The 24422-nt window shown below is 37.2% G+C and overlaps 1 protein-coding gene across 1 annotated transcript in view; it reads left to right on the top strand.

Annotated features, from left to right (window-relative positions):
* The window catches only part of TINAG (tubulointerstitial nephritis antigen), a 42976-nt gene extending 18831 nt beyond the window's left edge, over positions 1 to 24145 (top strand). The window contains exons 7-11 of the mRNA XM_009957143.2: positions 2899 to 3079; positions 3543 to 3588; positions 8606 to 8711; positions 22931 to 22976; positions 24035 to 24145. Of these exons, the coding sequence (XP_009955445.2) occupies positions 2899 to 3079; positions 3543 to 3588; positions 8606 to 8711; positions 22931 to 22976; positions 24035 to 24145 (490 nt within the window). The remainder of the gene's footprint in view (positions 1 to 2898; positions 3080 to 3542; positions 3589 to 8605; positions 8712 to 22930; positions 22977 to 24034) is intronic.
* The last annotated feature ends 277 nt before the right edge of the window (positions 24146 to 24422 follow it).

Below are 24422 nucleotides of genomic sequence, written 5' to 3'. Positions count from 1 at the left end.
TTTCAGCTGACTTTTATTTTATGAGCCAGTATATTGCAATCATTTTTTTCATTATCTCCATACCCTGCAACAGGGAGAAAGCACATTGATTTTCTGTGTGGGCTTGTAAATTTTCACAGTAGACGTTCAATGCCATTTTCAAACTTATGGATTTCTGATTTCTGAAGTGTGCTTATCTCAGGTTTTTGATAGATTTTCAGGAAAGTTGAGTGCTGGGCAGAACTACCCCCAGTGAAGTCAATGGAAGGTTTCCATAAAGCTCAATGAGGTTAGGCCAGTGAGACCTGAATTTTCAGAATCACTGAGCACCCAATTAACAGTGAAATCTGCTGTAAGTGCAGCTGAATCGCTGTTTAACTCTCACTCTCTCTCTCTGTCTTCCTCCATTAATTAAGGAATGAATCTGCATTCTATTTCTAATTATTACCAATTTTAGGCATTTCAGTTAAATAGGCAGATCCCGTTATTTGAGAGGAATCAATGTGGTTTGAAAATATCTATTTTAGCTAAGGTAAATTAAAAGCTTATCGTCTTTAAGAATGAGGAAGAAACATTTCATTTTCAGGTAGTAAAAACATTACAAACTTGAATGCAAATATTGCTTCTAATCAGGGCTTGATCTGATTTGTACCTTGGGCTCTTAGCAGTTGCAGGGCATGATAAGGATATTATTGTTATTAGTTTTGGCCAACTTGCTAACAACGTAATATTTTAGATTATGTTCTTGTCTCACAACTTGAATATATAAATACAATAAAAACACAAAAATTTTCATTAGATTGAACACATAAACATGACTTCGGATGAATTCTGCCAAGAATGTATGAACACACCGCAGGCTTTTGCTGCTTCTCCCTGGATGCAGCTTGCTCCTAGTAGTATTTTTGTATATGTGTATGTACATGTGCACACAAACACTTTCACATTTATTTCTGATTTTCTTCTATGAATCTTCTGGCAAGGTCTTCCCCTTGAAATGTTTTTAATGTTTCCTGTTGTGCTGATGCTTCAGCAGGTACACACTCAGGAATTAAATTCTCCTCTGTTGTCTCCCTCTAAGGCGTCTCTAAGTACGCCTGAGGAACAGGTGTCATACCATTCCTTACACTGGGTTGCAATACCTACTCCTGCCCTGCTTGTGCTAGATCATGCTCTGAGGACTGTATTTACTCACTTTACCTGCCTTGCAGGCCTGATTGGACTCAGCAGCAATCCTTTATTTCTTTTGGAAATCTGTTATCAGTGGTGACTAGAATGATTATTTATATAGAGCTAGATAAATTTTATAAATGTTATATATGTATATGTATATATAAAACCCAAAGGTTTCCTTCTACCCAGCAACAGAAACAAAGCATAATAAATTTTAAAATGAGTAATAAAAACCTGTTTATATTTGACCTAAATACCATTCCCCATTGGAAATCTGGGAATCCAAAATACTTTCAGACATCTAGAAAGGATCAAATGGGGTTACCAGTGAGTAGATTGAGACCTAAGCAATAACAACCTTAGATGGACAATCCCTTTTCATGCATGCAGAACTATTGCTTTCAGCAGCTTCTGGCTGTGTTGGTCTAGTTTTGGCAGAAAGAATTTGGTAAGCAAAAAGACATTGTCCTCAGTGTTAATTTTTCTACCAGCAAACGCTAATGGGAAAATGCCATGCCTTATTCAAAGCAGCTGAAGCGTATGTGCTCATCTTGTCAAAATCCTGACAACTAAGTATACACAGGCAAACATAATTATCTTTCATATTGCATGGAAATACAGTTTTCAGTTCTTCAGAATCAGAAAGTTCAGTATAATTGGTGAGCTACTTAAATACGTATCCTTTTTATAGGACTGCCTGTTTTAAAATACTCTGCTTCGGTGAACTATTTAATTATGCTTTTAAAAAGAAATTCTCTCATAGGCCCCCATGGCATTATCACAGAAATGTGTATATTGTTTTGGAAACATCTAGCAGTATAATGTAGAAAATTAGGAGGTCCTAATATTTCGTAAAAACGATAAAATTATAAGCGGAGGATTCAGTGTGCCCTTATTTGAGTATTTCAGATTGTTAGTAAGGGCATTTTAAATGTATGCTTTATTTCCTTCACTTTATTGAAATAACAAGGAAGTTCAGTTAGTCAAACAGTCAAAATGGCTGAAAATTCAGGATAAGATACTTGAAAGAAACAAATTTCATTGCTCCTCTCTATTTTTGGATACAATGAGGGCTCTTAACCTGTGCTTCAAAGAATTTACTCATATGTCAACAGGCCACCAATTATTTGTACCTAAACCTCTAAAAAATTAATATGGGAATTTTTATCTTGACAAATATTCACCAAAATGTGAGAAAATGTTCCCTTTATATTGTCAGAAAAATGGAAGGTCAGAGACTTTTTAGCTAAAAGAAATAAAATGACCTGTAGCTTTTCAACAGTGTTCCTGTAGGAAATGTAGATAAAACTAGAAAATGGTTCATCTACCTTAAAAATTTTCTGCTGCAAATATGCCCATTTCACAAGCCATTTTTGCTAAATGGATCCTGTTGTCAACATTGGTAATTTATTGATCTTATTCAGTGTGAACTTTCATGCATCACTAATGAGATGAATGTACTAGGTGACAAGTGTTGAAACACATTTTCCACCCTACCTCTCTTTGGAGAAGAGTGGGGAGAGGATTAGTGCAACTAAAACTTAATCATAAACTTCATGCATATGAATTGAAGCAAACACCTTCCAGTTGAAGATATGAGACATTCACACTTTTGAAGAATGAGGGACTCTGTACATTTTTTTGAAATACAACTGTTATAAAATAGTTAAAAGCTTGAAATAAAACTACAAAAATGTTTAAGCAAGTAAGCTTCTTATCAACTTCTTTTTCTTGATATCTGAACAGGGTTGTATCCTATGCTTGTTATCCATCATTTTGGAATGATCACCTGGAACCATCAGGTGCAAATCACTGTTATGTATCAAGTGAATATGGGAAAAACTATACAAATGGGCCATGTCCCAATGCATTAGAAGAATCCAATCGATTATACCGGTGTGCCTCTCACTACAGGGTCTCCTCAAAAGTAAGTTCATGCTGTTCACCCATCATCTTACCCAGTTTTCTCCTTTGGTGCTTGAAAATTATCTGGCCTATGGAAACATGTTCACTTCACTTTACTTGAAGACTGGAGCTGTGAATTTTCCTTTATATTACCCTTGTATTTTCAGAAGAGTTTAAATTCTTTATGGTTTCTCAGTTTTACACCATCTCTTTGAAGCTGCTGCTTTGTGGTCCTATAGAAATTAGAGACAGAAACGAAAGTGTGCAGTCACAACTGTGCGTCAGTGCTTCTTAAACATGTTTCTGTAGGTTTTGTTCGTTTGGTAAATCAAATATTCTGTAGCAGAAATACAAGTACAATGGTACATTTATACCACATATACATAGATGTGGTGACAATGATAAATTAGTATGAGTTTTAATTTTGTTTAATAGAATTTATTATCTTCCTTTCCCTCCCTGCTTCTGTTCTCACCTCCCCTCAGGAAACTGATATAATGAAAGAAATCATGGACAAAGGACCAGTACAAGGTACAGTAAGTCTGGAAGATGATAATATTATTATTGAAATAAGTAAAGTGTGCAATGTCCCTGTATCAAAATATTAGAAAACAGAAAGTGCATTCCACAGCGAATAAAACAGACATATGCACTGTAGTTCATCCAGGGATGTTTGGTGGGCCAGTAGTCCCCCCAAAGGCAGCTACACTGCATCAGTAAAATGACCTTGAGCTGGATTTGTTGAAAATTTGTGCAAAATCTGTGTGCTGGAAATGTGCCTTTTCCCCATGACAGTTCTTTGCTCATTGATGAAATAGTGATTTGCAACTGTGCAGGAGTAGTTAAATGTTAGCAAAGTTCTGCTCTCTATAGCTGGGATCGATTCCCCCACCGGCTGAGGCCAACCCTCCAAGCCTGCTCTCCTCTGAAGGCCATGCTGCAGTATATGGGCCTTCCAGCAAATCATTCACTGCTGGAATACTCCCAGAGTTTACCCTTTCAGAGCCCAAACACTCTTGTTGGTTGTAGAGGGCTATCAGGTTTTTTCCTGCTGAACCCTGCAACAAAGATCCCTGACTTCTTAGAGAAATAAAGAGACTCAGCAGGGAGTGAGGGACTGCAAAAGAGTTGTTCAGCCTGAATACTGTCTGTTTGCAGTCATGGATGCTGCTGGCAGCACCTGAAAATGCAAGCTCCTGCTCACACCCCAGGCCAGTGTAACCGGGGAGGTTGAGAGTTGTGGGGTTTGGGGTGACTGGGGAAGGTCATAGTGCAGGATGTCCACCTCTCTTAGATGAACAGCTGATGCAAACTGAAAGCATTTTACTTCAGGGGACTTCTGAATTTCAACTACCCTCAATTATATAATGAATTATCATAACCTCCAATTTATTATTGAAATGGTTTTAATTATTAGATTTAATTCATTTCAGTGCATCATGGAGTTGAAATTACTTCTTAAAGCTCTTTATGTGGGCAGTCGCAATTAATCTGAAGCTCAGACTTAATAAGATCAATATTATCAGTCTTTTTTGTTCTGCCCAAGTTTGCTCAAAGAAAATAATCTTTCTCATACTGTATTTGATCAAGAAGTGAACACAGTAATTTCCACTGGTTTTAAGAAAACGAAAAAATAACAATCCTCAAAATAAAATTTCAGACCTCTGATATCGCATTTGTAGTCCAGGTATACAGAGTTTGCTGGATTAATCTGTCAGTATTAAATCTTCCACATAAAATAATCTATATTCAGCTATTTTTTTAGGTTTAACCACTCAATAATTCATACAATTTTTTGAAATGTCAATGACTTTTCAGAGAAAATGTCTGTATCAGATTAAGGTAATGCTGTACGCAGAAAAATCAAGATCTAAAGAAGAGTATATAATCAGGAGTTTATGTCGCTGAGTGAAATCACTTCCCTTTTTTTTTTGCTTTAATGAGATTTTTAAATGAGTCAAAGTTATGACCCAATAATTTGTCACTGACTCTCTCCTCTATAATTCTGTACTACAAATGCAATCAGGGCATAATTCTAATTTTAAAACCATACCATTTTTTTTTTTTTTCCCAAAACATCCTGCAAATGATCTTCAGCTACTGAAAGAGATTCTTCCATTATTCATTCACTTGTCATTCTTCAAGAACTTAACAAAGTGCTTATGCCGAGCCTTATCTAATGCATCAAGTAATGTTTAATAGCTGGAAAGCATTCAAGATCCTTTCAAGATCTTGATGTAGAAAGTCATCCTGATTGATGATGAATGTACTTGGATTTTTGGGCATATTCATAGTTAAGAAAAATATGGGGGTTTTTACAATTGTGAAACAGTAGGTGCAGGTATGTAGTCAAAAACTTACTGTTATGCAGCTTTCAAGTTTGAATGACAATTTATCTCTGACATACTTCATTGTTTAGTATGGTACAGGAACTGAGAAATTAGCACTTTCAGACGTAAATGATGAAAAATAGGTTTTTTTAAAATCCATTTTCAGATAAACATAGTAAAGTTTCATTAGTGCTTTGAAAACAAGCTAATATTGCCCATTCATCTTTTTTTTAAATGCACTTTAGGAAATACTCTGATAGGTATAGTGCTGACATAGGAAAATAATCCTTTCTGTCACAGTAGCCAATCTCAATCAAAAGAAAAGCTGCTGGCAATACATCAAAATTTTGACCCTACAAAACTTAAAATTTTCTCTAGCATGATCTTGGAAAAAAAGGAATATTTAACTAGGTGACACAAGAAAAAGATCTGGAGAAAGCACTAGGCTACATTAAAGTACAGTGCTTCACTTTCCTTTTGTAGCAACTACCTTTATTTTTTTGTGTCTTCGAGAAAAAAATTCTTATTAATGTCTTATCAATATCTTAGAGACACAAATTCTTATTTAAGAATTTTAGGCAGAGGGATCTGTAGTGTAATTAATCTTATAATCTGCTGAATTTATATGCATAGATCTGACAGCTCAGCATGACCAAGGTAGCTCATGCATGAGTTACAGTCGATCTTATGAAAACTAATACCTCTTCTGATTCATCAATAATTAATCCATTCATTTTGGAAAACATAATGTCTGTTCTATGTGGGAGGGAACAAAGTTGGCTGTGACCATCTCATCCTGTCCAAGTCACAGTCCATATCAGGACAAAGTCACCGAATAAATAAAAATATCTCGGTGCTTAATTTTGAGTTATCCTCTCTCTGTTCACATGACAGTTCATGCACCCAGCTCCCTTAACTCCAAAGATTGTACCATTATTTATCTCCTGACTGCAGGGTATATACATATAGATGTATATATATGTAAAGATATATATTTACATATACATATATATTTATACACACGAATATATACATACATACATACATACACACTCTAAATATAAATATAGTATGTAATCATGGATACAATTCTCTTTTGTAGACTAAAGTTGTTCTGGAAACACACTTAAAAATTTTCTATTTCATTTCAGTGGAAATAATTTAGGTATGATGTTTCTTCACAGAGCCAAGAACGTGTGTTTAATTTAGAGTTGCTGCTAAAGAATAAACTGTTTTCTGAAACTGAACGTGTGGACCTTAATTTCAAAGAACAATGTGATTTAGAAATGAAACTACTTTCTCCTGTCTCAGCCTGATGATAGATGAAATCTTCCAACCTCAGACTTCCCGTGGGAGAAGTGAATTTTGCAGTCCTTGCACTCACGCCTGTTTCTTAGCCTCCCTTTGGCCAGGTATCAAAACAAGATCCAGGGAAGCCTCTACAGTAACTTTTTTGATGACTCATCCCCTTCTCCTCTGACACCCTCACCTGGACTAGGGCCAGCGAGATTCTTCTTTCCCCTTTCTATTCCTTTGTACCGCTTTAAAGCTCTCCCTCCACAGGCTCCTCTGCAGCTCAGAAACCTCATCAGCTGGTATTTCACATAGTTGTACAGGGACATCCGCAGGAATCAAACTCCTACCGCTATACACTGACGAGCCTGGGGGCAGAGGGAGGGAGGAAACCTTTTGCAGAGAGCTCTAATGGAGTCCTGAGCTTGCAGCTAGAAACCAAGAATAAAGTTTGTGCTATTTTCCACTTGTCAATATGTGTAAGCTCTGATTCTGCAGGCAGATCAGCAGAAGCTGTAACATTATTCAACATAAGCATTTAATTTTTTTCTGATTTTACTGATATAGCTCTCCCCCCGACTTGCCACCTAGGTGTAGCATCATGGCTACTTATTCCCCATGTGTTGCTATCTGCATACATTTTTTTATGTGAGTGACCTCATTAGCAAAGTCTATTTTTAGCCAGGTTTCCTAGGCAAATAGGCTCATTTGACCATGTTTTGAGCTGTTCTCTTTCAATCCCTAAAATTTGTGAATGTTTTCTGGTTTTAGCCAAGTATGATAGAGGCCAAGCAATTGTAAAGACAGTTAATTTCCTTCAGGTTTATGAAAATCTTCAGGTAGGAAAAAGAAATTTGAAAGTGAGCCAGACAGAAGAAACTGTATCATGAGCTCACCTTACTGGATACCGCAGATATGTAACAGGCACATATGTTATATATGCTCCAACCACATAAAAATTGTCAGTGAAACTCATACTTTAAGGTGCAAGACCTTAGGAAACTGTATCTCACTAATTCTTGTGTTCCAAGCTGTGTGGCAATCTAAGACTGTTAAAATCATAAGCTAAAAGTAAGTTAGAGTTAAGCTTTATTTAGTGCTTTTGATTCACTGGAACCTAAAGGTAATATAGACCTGGAAAATATTTTAATTTCTCTGAATATGGTAGCCCATCATATAGAAAAGCAAATGGTACTAAGGTGCAAGAAAAAATGTACAAAAGAAACCCCAAATATTTTCCTTAAAAAACAAGTCAATGATATTCCTAGGAAATAATGAATAGACATAAAATGCAAATTGTAATCTTCATTTTCTTGCACAAAATTTCCAGTTCATCAGCTCTTTGGCCTTACACTTTTATGGACACAAAGTGTTTCTTTTTTAGCTGAAAGTCAGGATGAACATATATACACGCAATCTAGTTTTCCATAAGGAGGTTGTTATGTACTAATGAACTCTAGCGGAACTTCAGAAAAAGATACACATATCACTCCACCATATTTCACAGGATATACGTTCTCTGTCAAATACTGTTCTCGAATATGCAGATGCTTGTCAGAACTGAGGAATCTCCTCGAGGAGATTCATTTTATTGAATTGGATTTCACTGGAATCGAGAAAACTTCTGTAAGCCTACATGAGGCAATATTTCCTCTTACTGTATTGGAAGAAGTCCATGATAGGGAGTTTCCATGACAGGGAAATACAATTAACTTGACAAGAGACCTTTGAGAGAACTCAGTTGGAATATTTCCCTCAGTTCACTCAAGCAGGGAACTTCGGAGCAATCAGCAAATTTAGTGTAATTACAAAGTACACTTAGGTGGTCCAACACACAACAAAAATCTCACTGGTAAAATGCAAGGAGCAAACAAGAATAGAAGCAATATTTTCTGACTGTTCTGATATTTTCTACTGTTTTTTAGCTATAATGAAAGTGTATGAAGATTTTTTCCTTTACAAAGAGGGAATCTATAGACACTCCCAGAGAGCAGGATCTAAATGGAGAACTCATTCAGTCAAACTCCTTGGGTGAGTAAAGCACATTCTTTTACTCTTTTTCTCTGCCAGTCATTAATGTAGTAAAATATCAATAGCCAGTTTGAAACTCAGAAATTTCACTGTCAGAGGTGGAGCACTGTTACCTCCCAACACAAGATTGTTGTGGTTTCATTTTCATGTTCAGAGAATTTTAAAGAGCATTGGAAAAAGGTATAGACCCACCGTTTTTTAATCCACTCTAACATTTGCTCTAAAACTTCAGATATAATGTTTTATAGAATAAAATGTTTTGCTGAGTATTCACAAATATTCCATGTACACATCAAGTTACGAACAAAACCGACACAATTTCCTCCAAGCATGCCACAAAGTAGAATGCAAATGGAAATAAAAATTGCCAGTGGCTTCGTAATTAACAAGCACAGCTTACTGGCAGAGCAGTCTGAGCTTTCTATACCCCAAGTAGAAATCAATTGCTGCTGGAATATGACTGATTTTATTTGCGATGCACAAGGAATACACACTCAGGACTGAAATGGCTGCAGACGAATCTGTATAAAACACTAGTGGATTTCCCCTCAAACATAGACCAGTGCCACGATATTAAGATGACAAGTATCTAATAATGCATGCACTTGAATCACAGAACACACCACAAGGCTTTATTCTTTGACATGGAGGGAATATGCAAGGATTAATTTCTTAAATCACTGAGTGAGTAGTTACACAGAGAAATGACCAGAGAGTCTCTAACAAATATTTTATACCTGTTCTAGAATACCAAATAAACAATGATTCAGGCCTGTGCTAGGAAGATTACTGAGAGTATCTTCAACATGTAGTTCAAGAAAGTCACGAAATAAAGCACATTTTGTATTTGTGATTTTAGCGGAGATAACAAACCTGGAGAAGAGAAGGCTCTGGGGAGACTTTATTGTGGCCTTTCAGTACTTACAGGGAGTCTGTAAGAAAGAGGGGGGAAATCTTTTTAGCAGGGCCTGTTGTGATAGACAAGGAGTGATGGTTTTAAACTAAAGGAGGGTAGATTTAGACTAGATATAAGGAATAAATTTTTTAGAATGAGGGTGGTGAAACACTGGAACAGGCTGCCCAGAGAGGTGGTAGAAGCCCCATCCCTGGAAACATTCTAGGTCAGGTTGAACCAGGCTCTGAGCAGGCTGATCTAAGATGTCCCTGCTTATTGCAGGGAGTTTGGACGAGATGGCCTTTAAAGGTCACATCCAGCACAAAATATTCTATGATTCTATGATATCCTTGTAAAGGACATGGAAATGCTTATGGTTGTGGAAACTGCTGGCTATGAAATACAAAAGCTTGCCTGATAGTGGCACAGCAGCAGAGAGAAGCAGGAGGCTTATGAAGATCATTCTTGATCCTATAATTTTGCAAAAATTATTGGCTTAGACTAGTGAAGGAAAAATTTATGAAGTATGCCTTACAGTGAATGTTGTGAAGAAATGAAAGAGAAAAACTGGAATTTAGCATGGAAAAATGGAGGACTGAATTAGGAAAAGATGTTTATGAAGGACAGCACAGTATGTATCAGTTTATGTGTATGTATCCAAGGTATAAATGAAGGGCCATGAGAAACCAATAAAATTAGAGAGTAAAATTTCCAATGCAATTTGAATACCTCAGTGCAGGGATAGGCTGTTGTGAGGCTGTGAGTGCAGGTGTTGGGAGGGCTAGGAACAATGCTTGGTGCAAGGTAAGGTGATGACAGCTATTCCCTCAGACACGCTGCCCCAAATATATGCTAAATAATCTACTGAGGTGAGTGATTAAGCCAGAATGGCACAGGGGGACAACATGCTGGCTGAGAAGGGAGAGAGGAGGAGGGCTATTAACGTGCTGAAATGGATGCTGATTTAAATGGGCACTGATAGGCTGTGCAAGTAAAACGTAGCAGCCCTTAGGCAAGGAGCAAAAAACTGACATCAGCAGCTCCCTGCAGAGGATTGTATTGAATGGTCAGTGCAAAAAAATGAATAGGAGGAAAGCCAAGTGGTCCGATATACTGAAGAAGGACATGAAAAGTGAAGGAAAAAGAAGAAAACTGAAGGCAATGATATTTAAGAAACTTCAGCCTGATTCAGAGTTCAATATGTGGCAAATGCATCTACTTAGTAGCTTTCATTGAGCATTGCTGAAGCATCGAATGGATCCAACAATATCAAGAATTACCCATCCTTTCATTGACTAATGCCTAAGTGTTCTGACCGCCAAGATTACGCCATAAAAATATTTGCAGAGGTGTTTAACTGTAAAAGTTGAATTCAAGTTTGACAAGTTGTAGGCTGTTTGAGCCCAAGGCAAGCTGAATTTGAGTTTCTAGCAATGGTAAATCCAGTCATAAAACATGATTCTGCACCATGAAGTCTAAACCACTTTTTGTAGAGATTTTAATGTCTTCAGGATTAAGCTATCACTTTTTCATATCATATTCATTAATTTTAATGTAAAATATGTCACCCAGGTAAAAGTTCTTTGCCACTCACATATAGCTTGGGTGGGGTTATTTTGAGCAAAGGATAATGCAAACTCCTTGACCTAAATAAAAAACCTCACAAGAATCTCATTAAAGTTGGACTTCAAATAAAAATATTGATGATTATTTGCATTCTGCTTAGCTGAGATTGTTCCTGGAGAGAGAAAACGGAGCAGAGACATGCTGGCACATAGGGTAAAAAATGCAGTTTTGTGTATGTTGATGTTTATTGTCATCTGATTTTTTATTTATAACCCCTTCTGTAAAAAAGATTCAATATTAGTAAAAGGAAGCTATAATAATGAGTGACCATATTGAATTGATATTTATAATCTCTCAGAAACATATTTGAGAATGCCTTAAATGGTCCATGAAGTGTGCAATATACAAGGTGATCGAATCATAAAATGGAAATACATGTTGGTGAAGCTTGCAAAAGCCATTTGTACAAAACCAGAAATGCACATAAAAACTGACTAATTGATCATTGGCTCATAAGGGTTGTAAATGCATTGACTGGCTTCTTTTGTTCTGCAACTTGAAATTGCTAATTATTTTCTATCATTTGAAAGCTTCTTATTTATAAAATCAGCTCTGATAGGACCATAACTCTGTCTCCAGTGAGGTACTGTGTGACCTCATGCTCAGGGAGAGAATGGGAAAAGACAGAAGAGCATGGAAGCAGGAGAGGAAAATGCGGAACAGCCAGGCAGAGGGCATTGTGGGTAGCAGAACATTTGGGTTTGATCATGGTCTCCATGGACAGTGAATAGGGCTTTCATCAATCTGAAGGAAGGATGGACTGACACCACTGACATTTAGAGAGAGTAGAATAGGTGAAACAGTTTCTGTGTCTGTATTCCAGACACAGGGAAGTAAGCAGAAAAGTGAGTAATGGAGACTGGGATTCATAACAGCTAAGTTTTGATGTGTGAAAGCTAGATTCCTATGTCTCTGCTAGGCAGCCAGTGTTCCCTTTATCTTCCATGGCTAATCATCTGCTCGTATCTGTCTTAAGGCGAGTTGAATTGTTTTGTGGATCTTACTTCTCTTTGCTGACTATAAAAGAACCTGTGGGGTAACATTAGACTTACACAGCTAACATTAAAATGTCTAGGTCAGACTAGAGGGATCCCACTTGTAATGGCATCATAAAGTATCTTAAAAACAAAATGACTGACTGGTACATAATATTTCCAGTAAGATAGTATCTTCAGAATGTCTTGCATATATATGTTTGTGCATATATACACACACACATACATGGATCTACGTGTATATATACATGTACAATTACAACTCTTAATGACACCAGAATGAAAAAAAGCTAAACAGACACAATGAAACTGCAAATAGTAACTGCAAAAAGTAAGTGGGACTAAGGAAGACTAATTGAGCAAATTTTGGTAATTTTCACTTTTTCATCTGCATTCTTATTTTAAGAAGACTGAAAAGAAAGAATGTTAAGAATAACTGAAAAGCAACATGTGAAATTATCATATTTATCTCAAGATCTCTTAATAATAAATTCACATCAAAGATGAACTTGGTAGGAGATTTATCTCTCAGATCTATACATTTGAGCTAGAGTTGTTGAACAAACCTGTCAAGTCTGTTCTATATAAGATTCTCTGTAAAATTGATGCGTCTTTTTTTTTTTTAGTCTTCTTTTCCTTCTACTCTTCTGGCTTTCTTAGTTCCACCAAGGAAAAGACTACAGAAGAGAAATATAGTGTCCATAGTGAAAGAAGACATGAAGCAGATTTGTTAATGGTGTAAAGATGCCAAAGTCTTTTCAGCGTAGAGGAAGTACATTGGCTTAAAGAGCCCTGTTTCTAGTTCAAACTTATATTTTCTTTCCAAAGTCAGGCACAGTGAAGTAAAGTATCCATCATTAATATTTGCAGCCTGTTCAGACAAATCTTCTCTCAGACTCTTTCCTCTGCATCACTTCATTATCAGTGCCAAGATGCAATATCTGATCCGTATCTTCACTCAAAAAGCAGTATCTGCTGATCCCCTGACACTGAAAAGTTCATAAAAGGCCCCAAAAGCCCAAGTCTTTGGCTACAATCAAATCTATGGAGTGTCACATTAAGGCTTGGAGGGGACAAGAACAATTTTATTAAAAGCCTTAGATACTTTTTCATGAACAAGATAGATTTTCAGAAGTTTGGTAAGTGCTCAAAATGACAAAGGACTTTCATAAGAGGACATCGAGAGGTGTACGTTAACCAGAAATACATTTTTCTTCCGTTTTCATCAATGATTCACTGGAAGCTTCAAATTCAATACTGCAGCAAATTAAATGGCATTGAAACATATATGGCCTTGAAAAACATTGGTTTAATGTTTCTTAACACAAAAAGCCAAATTAATGGAGATAAAATTGACATGTGAGTCAAAAACTTGTGTTTTAGTGTTGAGGGTATAGACAGAAAAAGCAACTGCACTCTAAGATTTAATACACAATTAAATGACTCACTTGTGCAAAGTCCAAAGGCTTAAAAAGATACCAGTGACTCCTGTTAGTGGCATCTCAGGTTCTGGCTTTGAAGACACTGTTTTTCTCTTAATTTTTCTATTTACTTGTCCTCGCTCGCGTTTAGACTCAGAATAACTACAAACAAGCAACATCTTAAATCACCAAAAGTCACGACCCAAACCATTTTCTTCCTGGGTTTGGAAACCTTGGGTTGACTTCCCTTTTTCTTTCATGGGGGAAAAAAATCTATTTTGTTCTTGTCAGACAATCAACATCAGATATTGTAGTTTAAAAATTAAAAATTAAAGAGCAACACCCCAAAATACATTACAACAAAGAGAAATACAATAGAAGAACATGAGGAAAAGATACACAGTGTCTGAGGATTCATGCAGTTAAATCCATGAGACTGTCTCCCATATAATTCACTGCAGTAGATTTCTGCAAATGATTTAACTATTGACTCACTGATAATTTGAGTCATCTCTCATGCTGAAAAGTCCAGGCAAAACAGTAGTTTCAAATTCCAGCAACCACTTTCTAAGAAGTTTTGTCTCGCAGAGAAAACTAGTCAATGACCCTAATCTTCTTCTTATTAATAAAAGATTAAGAACTAAACTTTTGTCTGATTGACAGGTGCTAGGATTTTGTGTTACAGTACTAAAAATAAGACCTAACCTGCAATAGTTATACCTTTTTTGTCTGGTAGCATTATGACAGTTATGTGACCAACTCCAGGGAAGAAAGTGAGACGAAAATTTTTAGACACTGTGTATTTCTGTCTCACTCTCTGTTTGTCTGGAGAAGGAGGTACTGTGAGCCTTTTATGAAAGCAGAACTTCAGTATTAAAATAAACCAGGTCAAGATGAGAGGGACTGAGTAATCTTTGTATCCTGTTGCCTATGGGAAGACAATATTTTTACCCAAGAGTTTTTATCATTTGTTTGGCCAGTATACTAACAGCAAATGCACAATGCCTAAGTAGAAAACATAGTACTACAGAGAGAAATGAGTCCAGTTTGTTAAAACTGATTGTGGTCAGCACTTAGGTGGGATGAATTGTCTTCAGGAGGTATCCCTCTCTCTTGATAGTAGAAAGCAGTTCTTTTCCTAGTCCAAATGTCTCAGTTCCCAGTCAAAAGAGGTGATTATCCTATTGTATCCAGTGTTGGTGTGACCTCACCTTGAGTGCTGTGTGCAGTGCTGGGCTCCACAATTTAAGAAGGATGTGAAGGTCCTTTAATGTGTCCAGGGGAGGGCAAAAAAGCTGGTGACAGAGCTGGAAGGCCTGTCCTGTGAGGAGCGGCTGAGGACTTTGGGCTTGTCTAGTTTGCAGAAAAAGAGGCCGAGGGGCAACCTTCTTGCTCTCTACAGCTTCCTGAGCAGGAGAAGTGGAGAGGGAGGTGCTGATCTCTGCTCCCCGGTACCTAGTGACAGGACGTGTGGGAGCGGTTCAAAGCTGCACCAGGGGAGGTCTGGACTGGACATTAGGAAGCGTTTCTTTACCGAGGGGGTGGTCAGACACTGGAAGAGGCTTCCTAGAGAGGCGATCAATGCCCCAAGCCTGTCAGTGTTTCAGAGGCGTTTGGACAATGTCCTTAACAACGTGTGTTAACTTTTGGTCAGCCCTGAATTTGTCAGGCAGTTGGACTAGATGATCTTGTAACTCCCTTGCAACTGAAATAGTCCATTCTAAGTTTATGTTGCGGTTGTATTGGAGGTTATATAAGGTTTTCTAGTTTTCTTACTTGGCCTGAAGATTCTTGTGAATGCAGCAGTTAACAGAAATGAGAATATTTGAAAAAAACAAGAAAATTAGGAATAAAATGACAAAGCAAAATGTGAGTAAAAACCATAACCTTAAAACCAGAATATATATGTTTCCCTTAGACATCCTCTCTATATGCTGTTTTTTTTAACGTTGCTTCTGTCTGTGAAGATAGGACGTGACACAATCCTACCTTCAATGCACCCCCATTCCAGAAAGACAGGGAAGAGCCATTACAAAAAAAAAACAAACCAACCAACCAACCACAGCCAAATCTTAGCTCTATATTGAAAATCTGGGAGTTTTGCCACTGATGTCAGCCAATCCAACATTCAACCTACAAACTGTATAACTCAGAAACTGCAACTGTGAGTTGCAGTGGTTGAAAAAAATTTGCAGGAGTGAATTAAAAGTGTATTTTGCCATTCGTGTATTTTTGTTAGGTAGATGGGACTGTCAGTATGTGAGAAAAGTCTGTTCTAGATATAAATTGTTGATTGGTAGAAGTTAGAAGGATGATTCAGAATGCTGATTCCTAGACCACTGGTGTTCAGTAAACAGTTTAACTCCTCAGTTAATGCAAAGCACTGACTTCCACTAACATCAACAGATCTGCAGGAATTAATAGCTTCAGATCTGAGACTTGTCATTCTTCTTCACGCTTAAGGCCTTATTTTTTTTAGTTGACATCTTCAGTCTAAAGGAGTAAGTTTGTGTAATATTATTTAGCACACTCTTCAGACGTCTCTGCTGTATTTGCTGTTAAGAACATGTTACCTACAAAGCTGAGCGTCAGCACGATAGAATCTAGTTTCTGTTCTCCAACAAAGCACTTCAGTTTTGAAGCCATTGCTGATAATCCTTTTTCTTGCGTTAGGTTGTATTTCCAGCTTTTTACACTTTTATTCAATGATATTTAGTTACCAACTACCGTTTTTTCCTGAAAATTTTCTTTATACTTTTCTTGTGAAGCCCATCTTCATTGTAGTGATACAGTTTCTTAAAGAAAAACTAGGAAATCTTCAAACAAAGCCAATTTCCATTCTGTGGAAGAGTACTGAAACAGTCTCCATGTTCTATTTTTTAACTGTCAGGTAGTGTTGTGCATTCAGTGTTTACTCCTGCAGAGTTCATATCACAGGAAAGTTATTACTGATAAGGACAGCTAAGGTACCTCTACTATATAAAACTGGTCACAAAATTATGAAAATCCTTTTATAGCAGCACACAAGTACTCATCCTTTTATCTGAAAGAGTGCCAGAATTCTCTTTACAGAGTCAGTTGAAGCTGGTTTCCCTTGAGTAAATGGAAATTTGCTTACTTTTTCTCCTGAAGAGGACTGAATGCAGCTTGGCGAAATTACTTCTTTTTATTCAAGGTTATTTTTGATTGAAGATTATGATGGTTTCTTTTGGAAAAGCTAAGTATTTTTGTCAGAGAGAAGAAAACTCCCTTTAAAAGGTAATTTTGGTTATTGATAGGCAGACCTCCTTAATCATTCCTTAAAATCTGTTCTTTTTCTTATTAAAAACGGAAATTTTGGAGGGTGTAAGGTTGAAAGCTTTTCCTAAAAATGCCAAAGGAGGGACATTAGTGCTTTAAAGCTTTGCAAAAATAACCCTAATAGATTCCCTGTCTCTGTGAGTAATGAGGTCCAGCATCTGTTTGCTTTTGAAATGTCACTCATTTGGAGTAAATATCAAGCTGGAATAATAACAAATGCAAGAGACAAAAAAGTGCTGTTAGATTACTTTGGTCATCCTCCAGAAAATGTAATGTTGTTCTCTAATGGGTGTTGTCCAAGAATGTGTCAGCTCACTTTTAAAGTCTCTGTCATTTTCGTTTGGGAACTAATTCCACTGGGAGTTAAATTACTTCATTGTTGGGATATTTTTTCTTGATGTTTTCTTTCCTGGACTTCTTCCCCCTATTCTATCTATAGACTAATATATGACACCTAGTTTTCTCTTTCTGCTTGGCACTTGAGCCCTAGACACATCTAGGTTATTAGTGTCTATATATTTTGACTTATTCTTTTCTCAATTTGTCACACAAATACCTGTTACTGTTGCTCTTTTTATTCCTAGTAGTGACTTATCAAATTTAGTGTAGCGCTCCAGTCATACACTGTGTAATTCTTTATTCAAAACATGCATGGTCTTGCCAATCCCAGCTGCTTAGGTTTTCTTTCTAATGTTGTTAACATACCTAAAGCAGACTCCACGTCTACTTTGCTGCTTTCTGTCACATCTGTTATTTTCCAAGGCCTTGGCTTCCATGGAGACACTGGAAATCTCCGATTACCTTCAACAAGGCTGGGATGTCATTAGTTAGGAACACTTAGTTTGGATAGGTCCACTTCAGGAAAAAAAATGGTAATTACTGCATTGGCTACATGAACTACAGGATCTCAGGAGCAAGAACCGTCAGGGAAAGAAAAAGAACCATAGGAGGAGATACAATATTGACTGTATTAAAGAAATTATGTCAGCTAACAACTCTGAAAGTGCCATGGTTTCCTATGAAACAATGACAACCATTTATTATTTCCCATTGATTTTAACTTATAGTCAAAATATTGATACCTCTCAGATTCATGAATGGATTCCTATTTCTTTTCTTTAAAGATTACTTTCTGAAAGCAGATAATGGCAAGAGGATTTACTCTTCTACTAAATCATTTTCACTTACAATGCCTAGCACAAAGGGGTTCTGTTCCATGATTAAGATTCCCAGGTGCTGCTCTTTTACGGGAAAAATTAACTGAAGTGTCATTTTCCCTTCCAATCTGTTGATGCCTAAACCAGCTCTTGCTCCGAGCCATGAGGGAACATAAAATGTACCCCAGATTAGTTTACCAACATTTTTAGCACAATACATTCCTGGTTTAATATTGTTCAACCAAACTGTAGCATCTGTGATTTTGTGCTATTTTGTGAAAGATTGGTATATATCAAAACTCTAATTTCCATGCTGTTCGTTATGATAGTTTTACCCTCTTCTTTAAATTCTTTGATTTTATCCCTGATGGTTTAAGACAGACAGAACGTAAGTCCTTCAGTCTGTAATGTCTTAATTACCCTCACCATTTATTCTGAAATCATTTGTTACAGTTGTGTAGTTCTGAAAGCTGATACATTCTGCTGGTTCCCATTTGAACACTTTATTCACTGTATATTTCCTAATAATTTCCAGTCTTCTCCTTTGCTCATCTCATGCTTCAGTAGGCAATTAATTATCTTGGGATTCAATTTGAGATTCAGGCAGGTGTGATGTGCTAGATACCCAAATTCTCATCTCAGAGATGGTGATCTAGTCAACAAAATCATTGGAGACTGGAGGGCAACTCAGCGAGAAGTGCTCATGGATCTGTTAGTTGCCTCCACACAAATATTTGGTGCTATAAGAACTGGGAAGAGCTTCCCACTTGGCTGTGTCTGCAAAAGGACATGGATGTCTCATAGGTCCTCTGTCATCTCTGCTAGAAACATGTGGAAGTCTCAGGCAACCTGAGGCATCTTAAATAGCCCTAGAGACGGCATTTAGGCAAGTGAAAGGATCCCAATATACTGTTTGCTACTGTGGGACACATGCATTTAGATATCTTAATCTTGAACTAAATCCCAGTGTTTTACTCTCAGGAAAAAGACAAATTCTTATTCCAGTTCTGAAGTTAACATTTACATTAGGGATAATAATGTCAATGTACTCCTTAAATCTCAGAATAGACTAGTAAAGGAGTAGTACACTGTATTAATTGTGGTTTTGAAAATATTGTAAAGGAACTATTATGTATTCTATTTTTCTACAGTATACTCAAAGTAAAAATTTGTGCTGATCAACAATATCCTTGTACTACTGGTATCTTTCAAGATCTGTACAGATCTTTCACTTTTCTGGGACAGAAGTGGGTGTTACGAAGTTTACTTTTAAACCGCAAAGGCTTATATAGCTCTTTCAGCACTATACTTTTAATTACTCAAATTTTTTTTAATTTTGTTTTTGAAGATTTGAAGGGACCAATCAACATTTTCTCTGAGCTGCTACTCCAGGGAAAATGATCTGGAATGCTATCACTTTCCACAGTTGCTATCAATAATATACCATGTTACTTTTTACTCCCATAGTGTCTTCTTCCATAAGTGCTCCTTTTTAATTTATTAGTGAATAAACTTATGCAACTAATGTCTATTTAAAAATATGAAATAAATAAAGAAGTAAAATTCCAAAGATTACCCAGATTCAGGAAAAGACATTTGTACAGAGTCCCATCTATGTAGGAGAACATACAGGACTTGAACTCAGAAAACAAGACTGTTTTCTGAATTGTTGAAATAAGATGTCATCCAGTTTCCATTCAGCCTAGTGGATGGCTAAGAGTTTTCGAAGGCAACATTTCGTCTAAATTAATTTTCAGATTACTAAACATTATCTGATAATTTTAACAAACTCCTCTCAGTCATTCTTAATATTTCAAGGAGTAGTATTTACAGCAGCAAGTAAAATGGCAGTTAAAATTCAAGCTGAATCTAATATTATTTATTGATATTGTATATTTAATTATAACTCAGAAAATTCGTGCTCAGATGCCTGGTTAGCAACAGAGAGGATATTTAGAGACTTGTTTTTTCTGTGGAATCTAAAATTAAATTCAGTTTAAAGCAGAAGCTGTGCTTGGATGTCATAACATGTTTGATAGGTGCAACTAAGGAATACAATGCAGAATGAATTTATTCAATAGGTAAGGCTGAGATAATGAAAACTACTGAAGTATAACTTTATCAGCAGGAAAAGGGAAGAAGAGAAATTGCAAACATCAAGTGCAGTACTTACGCTGGGAAATCTAGAAAATATGTCCTCCTTTCCTAAAGATAATACTGTGGAAACACTTTCCACTTAGGAGGATTTGAAAGAATTGCTTCCTCTTTAGAAGGTATGTTAGTATGAATGAGCCAAGAAATCCCCAGAAATGCTCTTGATGGAGCTGGCATTCATTCCCAGAGGCAAGATGTCGAATCAAACTGGCATGTGGCTACGAATGCTGCATCACTGAACAATATATATAAAAAGCGTGATTCACAAAACAACAGTTGTTTCTATTATAGCTGAGTGATTTTTCAGACTGAGAAGTGCATTAGCCTAGGAGAAATGAGAACTGGTGAATCTCAGCAAGTCTTTGGAACAAGCTTGAACAAACTGTGCCAAGTTTTAGGAAAGGCTTGGTAAACAGGCCTAGGACCTCATGCCGCAGTGGCTGCCAGTAAATGCCAGAGATGACACTCTGTTCCATCTTTTTTGCTAACTCCTGTTCCTGATTCAGTCACTAACTTCAAGACTGGTTTTGACCAGTAAACAGTAAATCAACCTTATTACCTGCTCTTTAGACTGCAGCCATTAAAAAAATTGGCAAAATCACCCATTACAATCTATTAGTATACTTACTTATTTAACTGTTACACAAAATCTATACAATGAATACAAAATGTAATAGTTCATAGAAGTATAAACTAGCTGAGGCTAGAAGTTGTTTGGTCCAACTCTCTGCGCCCTAACTTGGCAGAGCCATCTTGGATTGAGTTGATTAGATCACTGAATACTTTAGATTAGAAGGGATCTTTGAAGGTCACTAGTTTAATTCCCCCAGCTCAAAGCAGAGCCACCTTCAGAGTTAAGGTTCATGGGGCTTCTCAGGTTGAATTTTGGATATATTTGAGTGGACTCTTTGGTGGATGAGGAACTGGCTGGATGGTTGCATCCAGAGGGTAGTGGTCAATGGCTCAATGTCCAGATGGAGATCAGTGATAAGTGTCATCCATCAGGTGTCTGTACTGGGACTAGTGTTGTTTAACATCTTCATCAGTGGCATAGATGGTGGGATCAAGTGCACCCTCAGCAAGTTTGCAGATGACATCAAGTTGAGTGGTGTGGTTGACACGCTTGAGGGATGGGAGGGACCTTAACGGGCTGGAGAGGTGGGCCCATGTGAACCTCATGAGGTTCAACAAGGTCAAGTGCAAGGTCCTGCACCTGGGTTAGGGTAATCCTCAGTGTCAATACAGGCTGGGGGATGAAGGGACTGAGAGAAGACATGCCCAGAAGGACTTAGGGTACTGGTGGAGGAAAAGCTGGACATGAGCCAGCAATGTGCACTTGCAGTCCAGGGGTCAACTGTATCCTGGGCTGCATCAAAAGAAGCATGGCCAGCAGGTCAAGGGAGGTGATTGTCCCCCTCTTCTCTGCTCTGGTGAGACCCCACCTGCAGTATTGTATCGAGCTCTGGAGTCCTCAGCACAAGAAGGACATGGACCTCTTGGAGCAGGTCCAGGGGAGTGCCACAAAGATGATAAGGGGGCTGGAGCACCTCTCCTATGAATAAAGGCTGAGAGAGTTTGATTTGTCCAGCTTAGAGAAGAGAAGGCTGCAAGGAGACCTTATTATGGTCTTTCAGTATAGGCCTATAAGAAAGATGGGGGCAATCTATTTAGCAGGGCCTGTTGTGATAGGACAAGGAGTAATGGTTTTAAACTAAAACAGGGAAGATTTAAATTGGATATAAGGAAGAAATTTTTTACAAAGAGAGTGGCGAAACACTGGAACAGGCTGCCCAGAGAGGTGGTAGAAGTCCCATCCCTGGAAACACGCCAGGTCAGGTTGGACAGGGTTCTGAGCAACCTGATCTAGCCAAAGATGTCCCTACTCACTGCAGAGAGGTTGGACTAGATAGCCTTTAAAGGTCTCTTCCAACCCAGACTATTTATGATTCTGTGATGGCCTTGGAACTTCGTCTGTCCCATATATGTATACAAAGTAAGGCTTAACAACCCAGAGCACTGTGCAGTTCAGATACAACTACACAATTATTAAAGTCCTATCACCTGACAGGTAGGGACAACCTCTTGTGTCGTTTAGTGAATATTGCCACAACAATTAGCACGTTCTCAAAGACATCAAAGAAACACCAAGTAAATTTACAGGTCATTCCCCACACTGTGCAGATTAGGTTGTCAGCAATTTAATCTGAGCTGAGAAAAACTGGGAACATTTTCAGTCCCAGCTCACCAGCTATTTTTGTAAAGGTGTTGGATGAGATCTTTAACAAAAATGTTCCTAGGGATCTTCATCTGAATTGAAGAAATGTGTTCACATAAATTTCAATACTCCTACGCAGTTCAGTTCAGTTCAGCTGGCAAGCTCTCCAGAGAGATTCTGTCAATGCAAACAGGTTTTTGCAATGACAAACTAAAACTACATTGGTGTTAAGTTTTTGTAGCCCCTAATGGCAATTTGGTTTGTGTCTAGCAGGATACTTATCTTCATTTTCATCATCATCAGAGTTCGTTATTTAAACATGGAAATGCCTACTGTTCTGACACTGGTATTAGGACAACAAACTAAGGAAAACTTGTCTTCTCTGGTTGCTTGTTTAAAGCTACAAAATGTGAACATATGCATCAAAGGTCTCACTAGTGCCATCTCTTGTAACAGATGGGGAGAATTAGCTGACAGAAATGGACAGAAACAGAAGTTCTGGGTAAGTGAATCCTTAGCAGAAAAAAAAAAAATCTCTACAACAGATAAAACCAACTTCTTTCCTTTCATTCACTCTGTCTATTTTTTCCCTTCACCTTAAAGTCTGCTCCATAATTCTGTTCCCTTTCTGGAGACTTTTATCATGCTGACCCTTGAACTATAGCATCTTCTACCTCAATTTCAAAGCCGGTTTCATCCGATCTCCCACCTATATCAGTGTGTTCTTTCCTACATTGTCTTTTCTGTCTCAAATCTTGTTGAATTTCTCAAATATTATTAAAATTTCGCATGAAGTCTCAGTTCTTTTTGATACCTGTAAATGAAACTCAATAAAGGTAACCAATATTATTTGCTAAAACATTTGGAAAAGACAAGTTACCTGTTCAAACAACATTGGCAAATGCTGTCCAGCTATCAGAAAAAAAAAAAAAAATTAAACATTGGCTTTCAGCCATCTAAAGTAAGTCAGATTTTATCACTTTGATTATGATTAACAGCTCATCTCATTAGTCCTGTGTTCAGTAGAAGGTAATTTGGAGTTTACATAGCCGATGGCAAGGCTTATGGTGGGTAGTTTCACTGACATCTAGGACAAAACTTCTACTGTCTACATTAGAAACTAAAATGCTCAATATGTCAATAGCTACCTGAACAAAACCTAATTTATTAAAAGTCAGATTTTTTGTATCTTGGGTCTCTCTTTACAGATTAGTTGTAATTGGAATTTTGACCACTGTTCTTTCAATGACCACTTTCTCCAGCCAATAGTTCAATTATCTAATGATTTCTGCTTCAATTTATCAAACTGCTTTGTAGAAATAGTAGTCTGTCTTTATTAACCCTGGTTTTGGAACTGAAATTTTGATTAAAACAAAAAGGAACAAATTATTAGAAATCGGAAAAAGATGCATTCCTATTCTCAGTGCACCAAATCTGAGAAACTCTGTTTCTTAAAATGGAAACTAACACAAAAGATTCATTTTGCATTTTACAGCTTGCATTTTTTAATACTACTTTAAAATTAAAATTGATATTTTTTTCCTCTTTGTTTTTCTTTAGATTGCTGCAAATTCCTGGGGAAAATCTTGGGGAGAAAATGGTTATTTTAGGATTCTACGTGGACAAAATGAATGTGATATTGAGAAGCTGATTTTAGCTACTTTGGGATAGCCATAGTCTTCTACTCTAATTGTGTTGTATCGTACTCTGCTTATGTATGTATTCTTTCCATTGTTGCATATTGAGTCTTTCTAGAGAAATAAAAATGTGTTCTGTAAGTTACCGTTCTTTCTGCTATGGCTCATTGAACACACTGCAGCCATCTCAGATCTCAATTGATACAAACACTTCTTTATACTAATACCAGGTATCCAGGACTACTGAAAACCTTGGTGTCTCTCAGAGAAGGAAGTTCCCTCCTCTGTTGTTTACATCTCACCACTATTTT

The sequence above is a fragment of the Leptosomus discolor genome, chromosome 2, assembly GCF_034619465.1.
Source record: "Leptosomus discolor isolate bLepDis1 chromosome 2, bLepDis1.hap2, whole genome shotgun sequence".
NCBI classification, from domain to species: Eukaryota; Metazoa; Chordata; class Aves; order Leptosomiformes; family Leptosomidae; genus Leptosomus; species Leptosomus discolor.
This window is presented reverse-complemented; position numbering and strand designations above follow the sequence as displayed.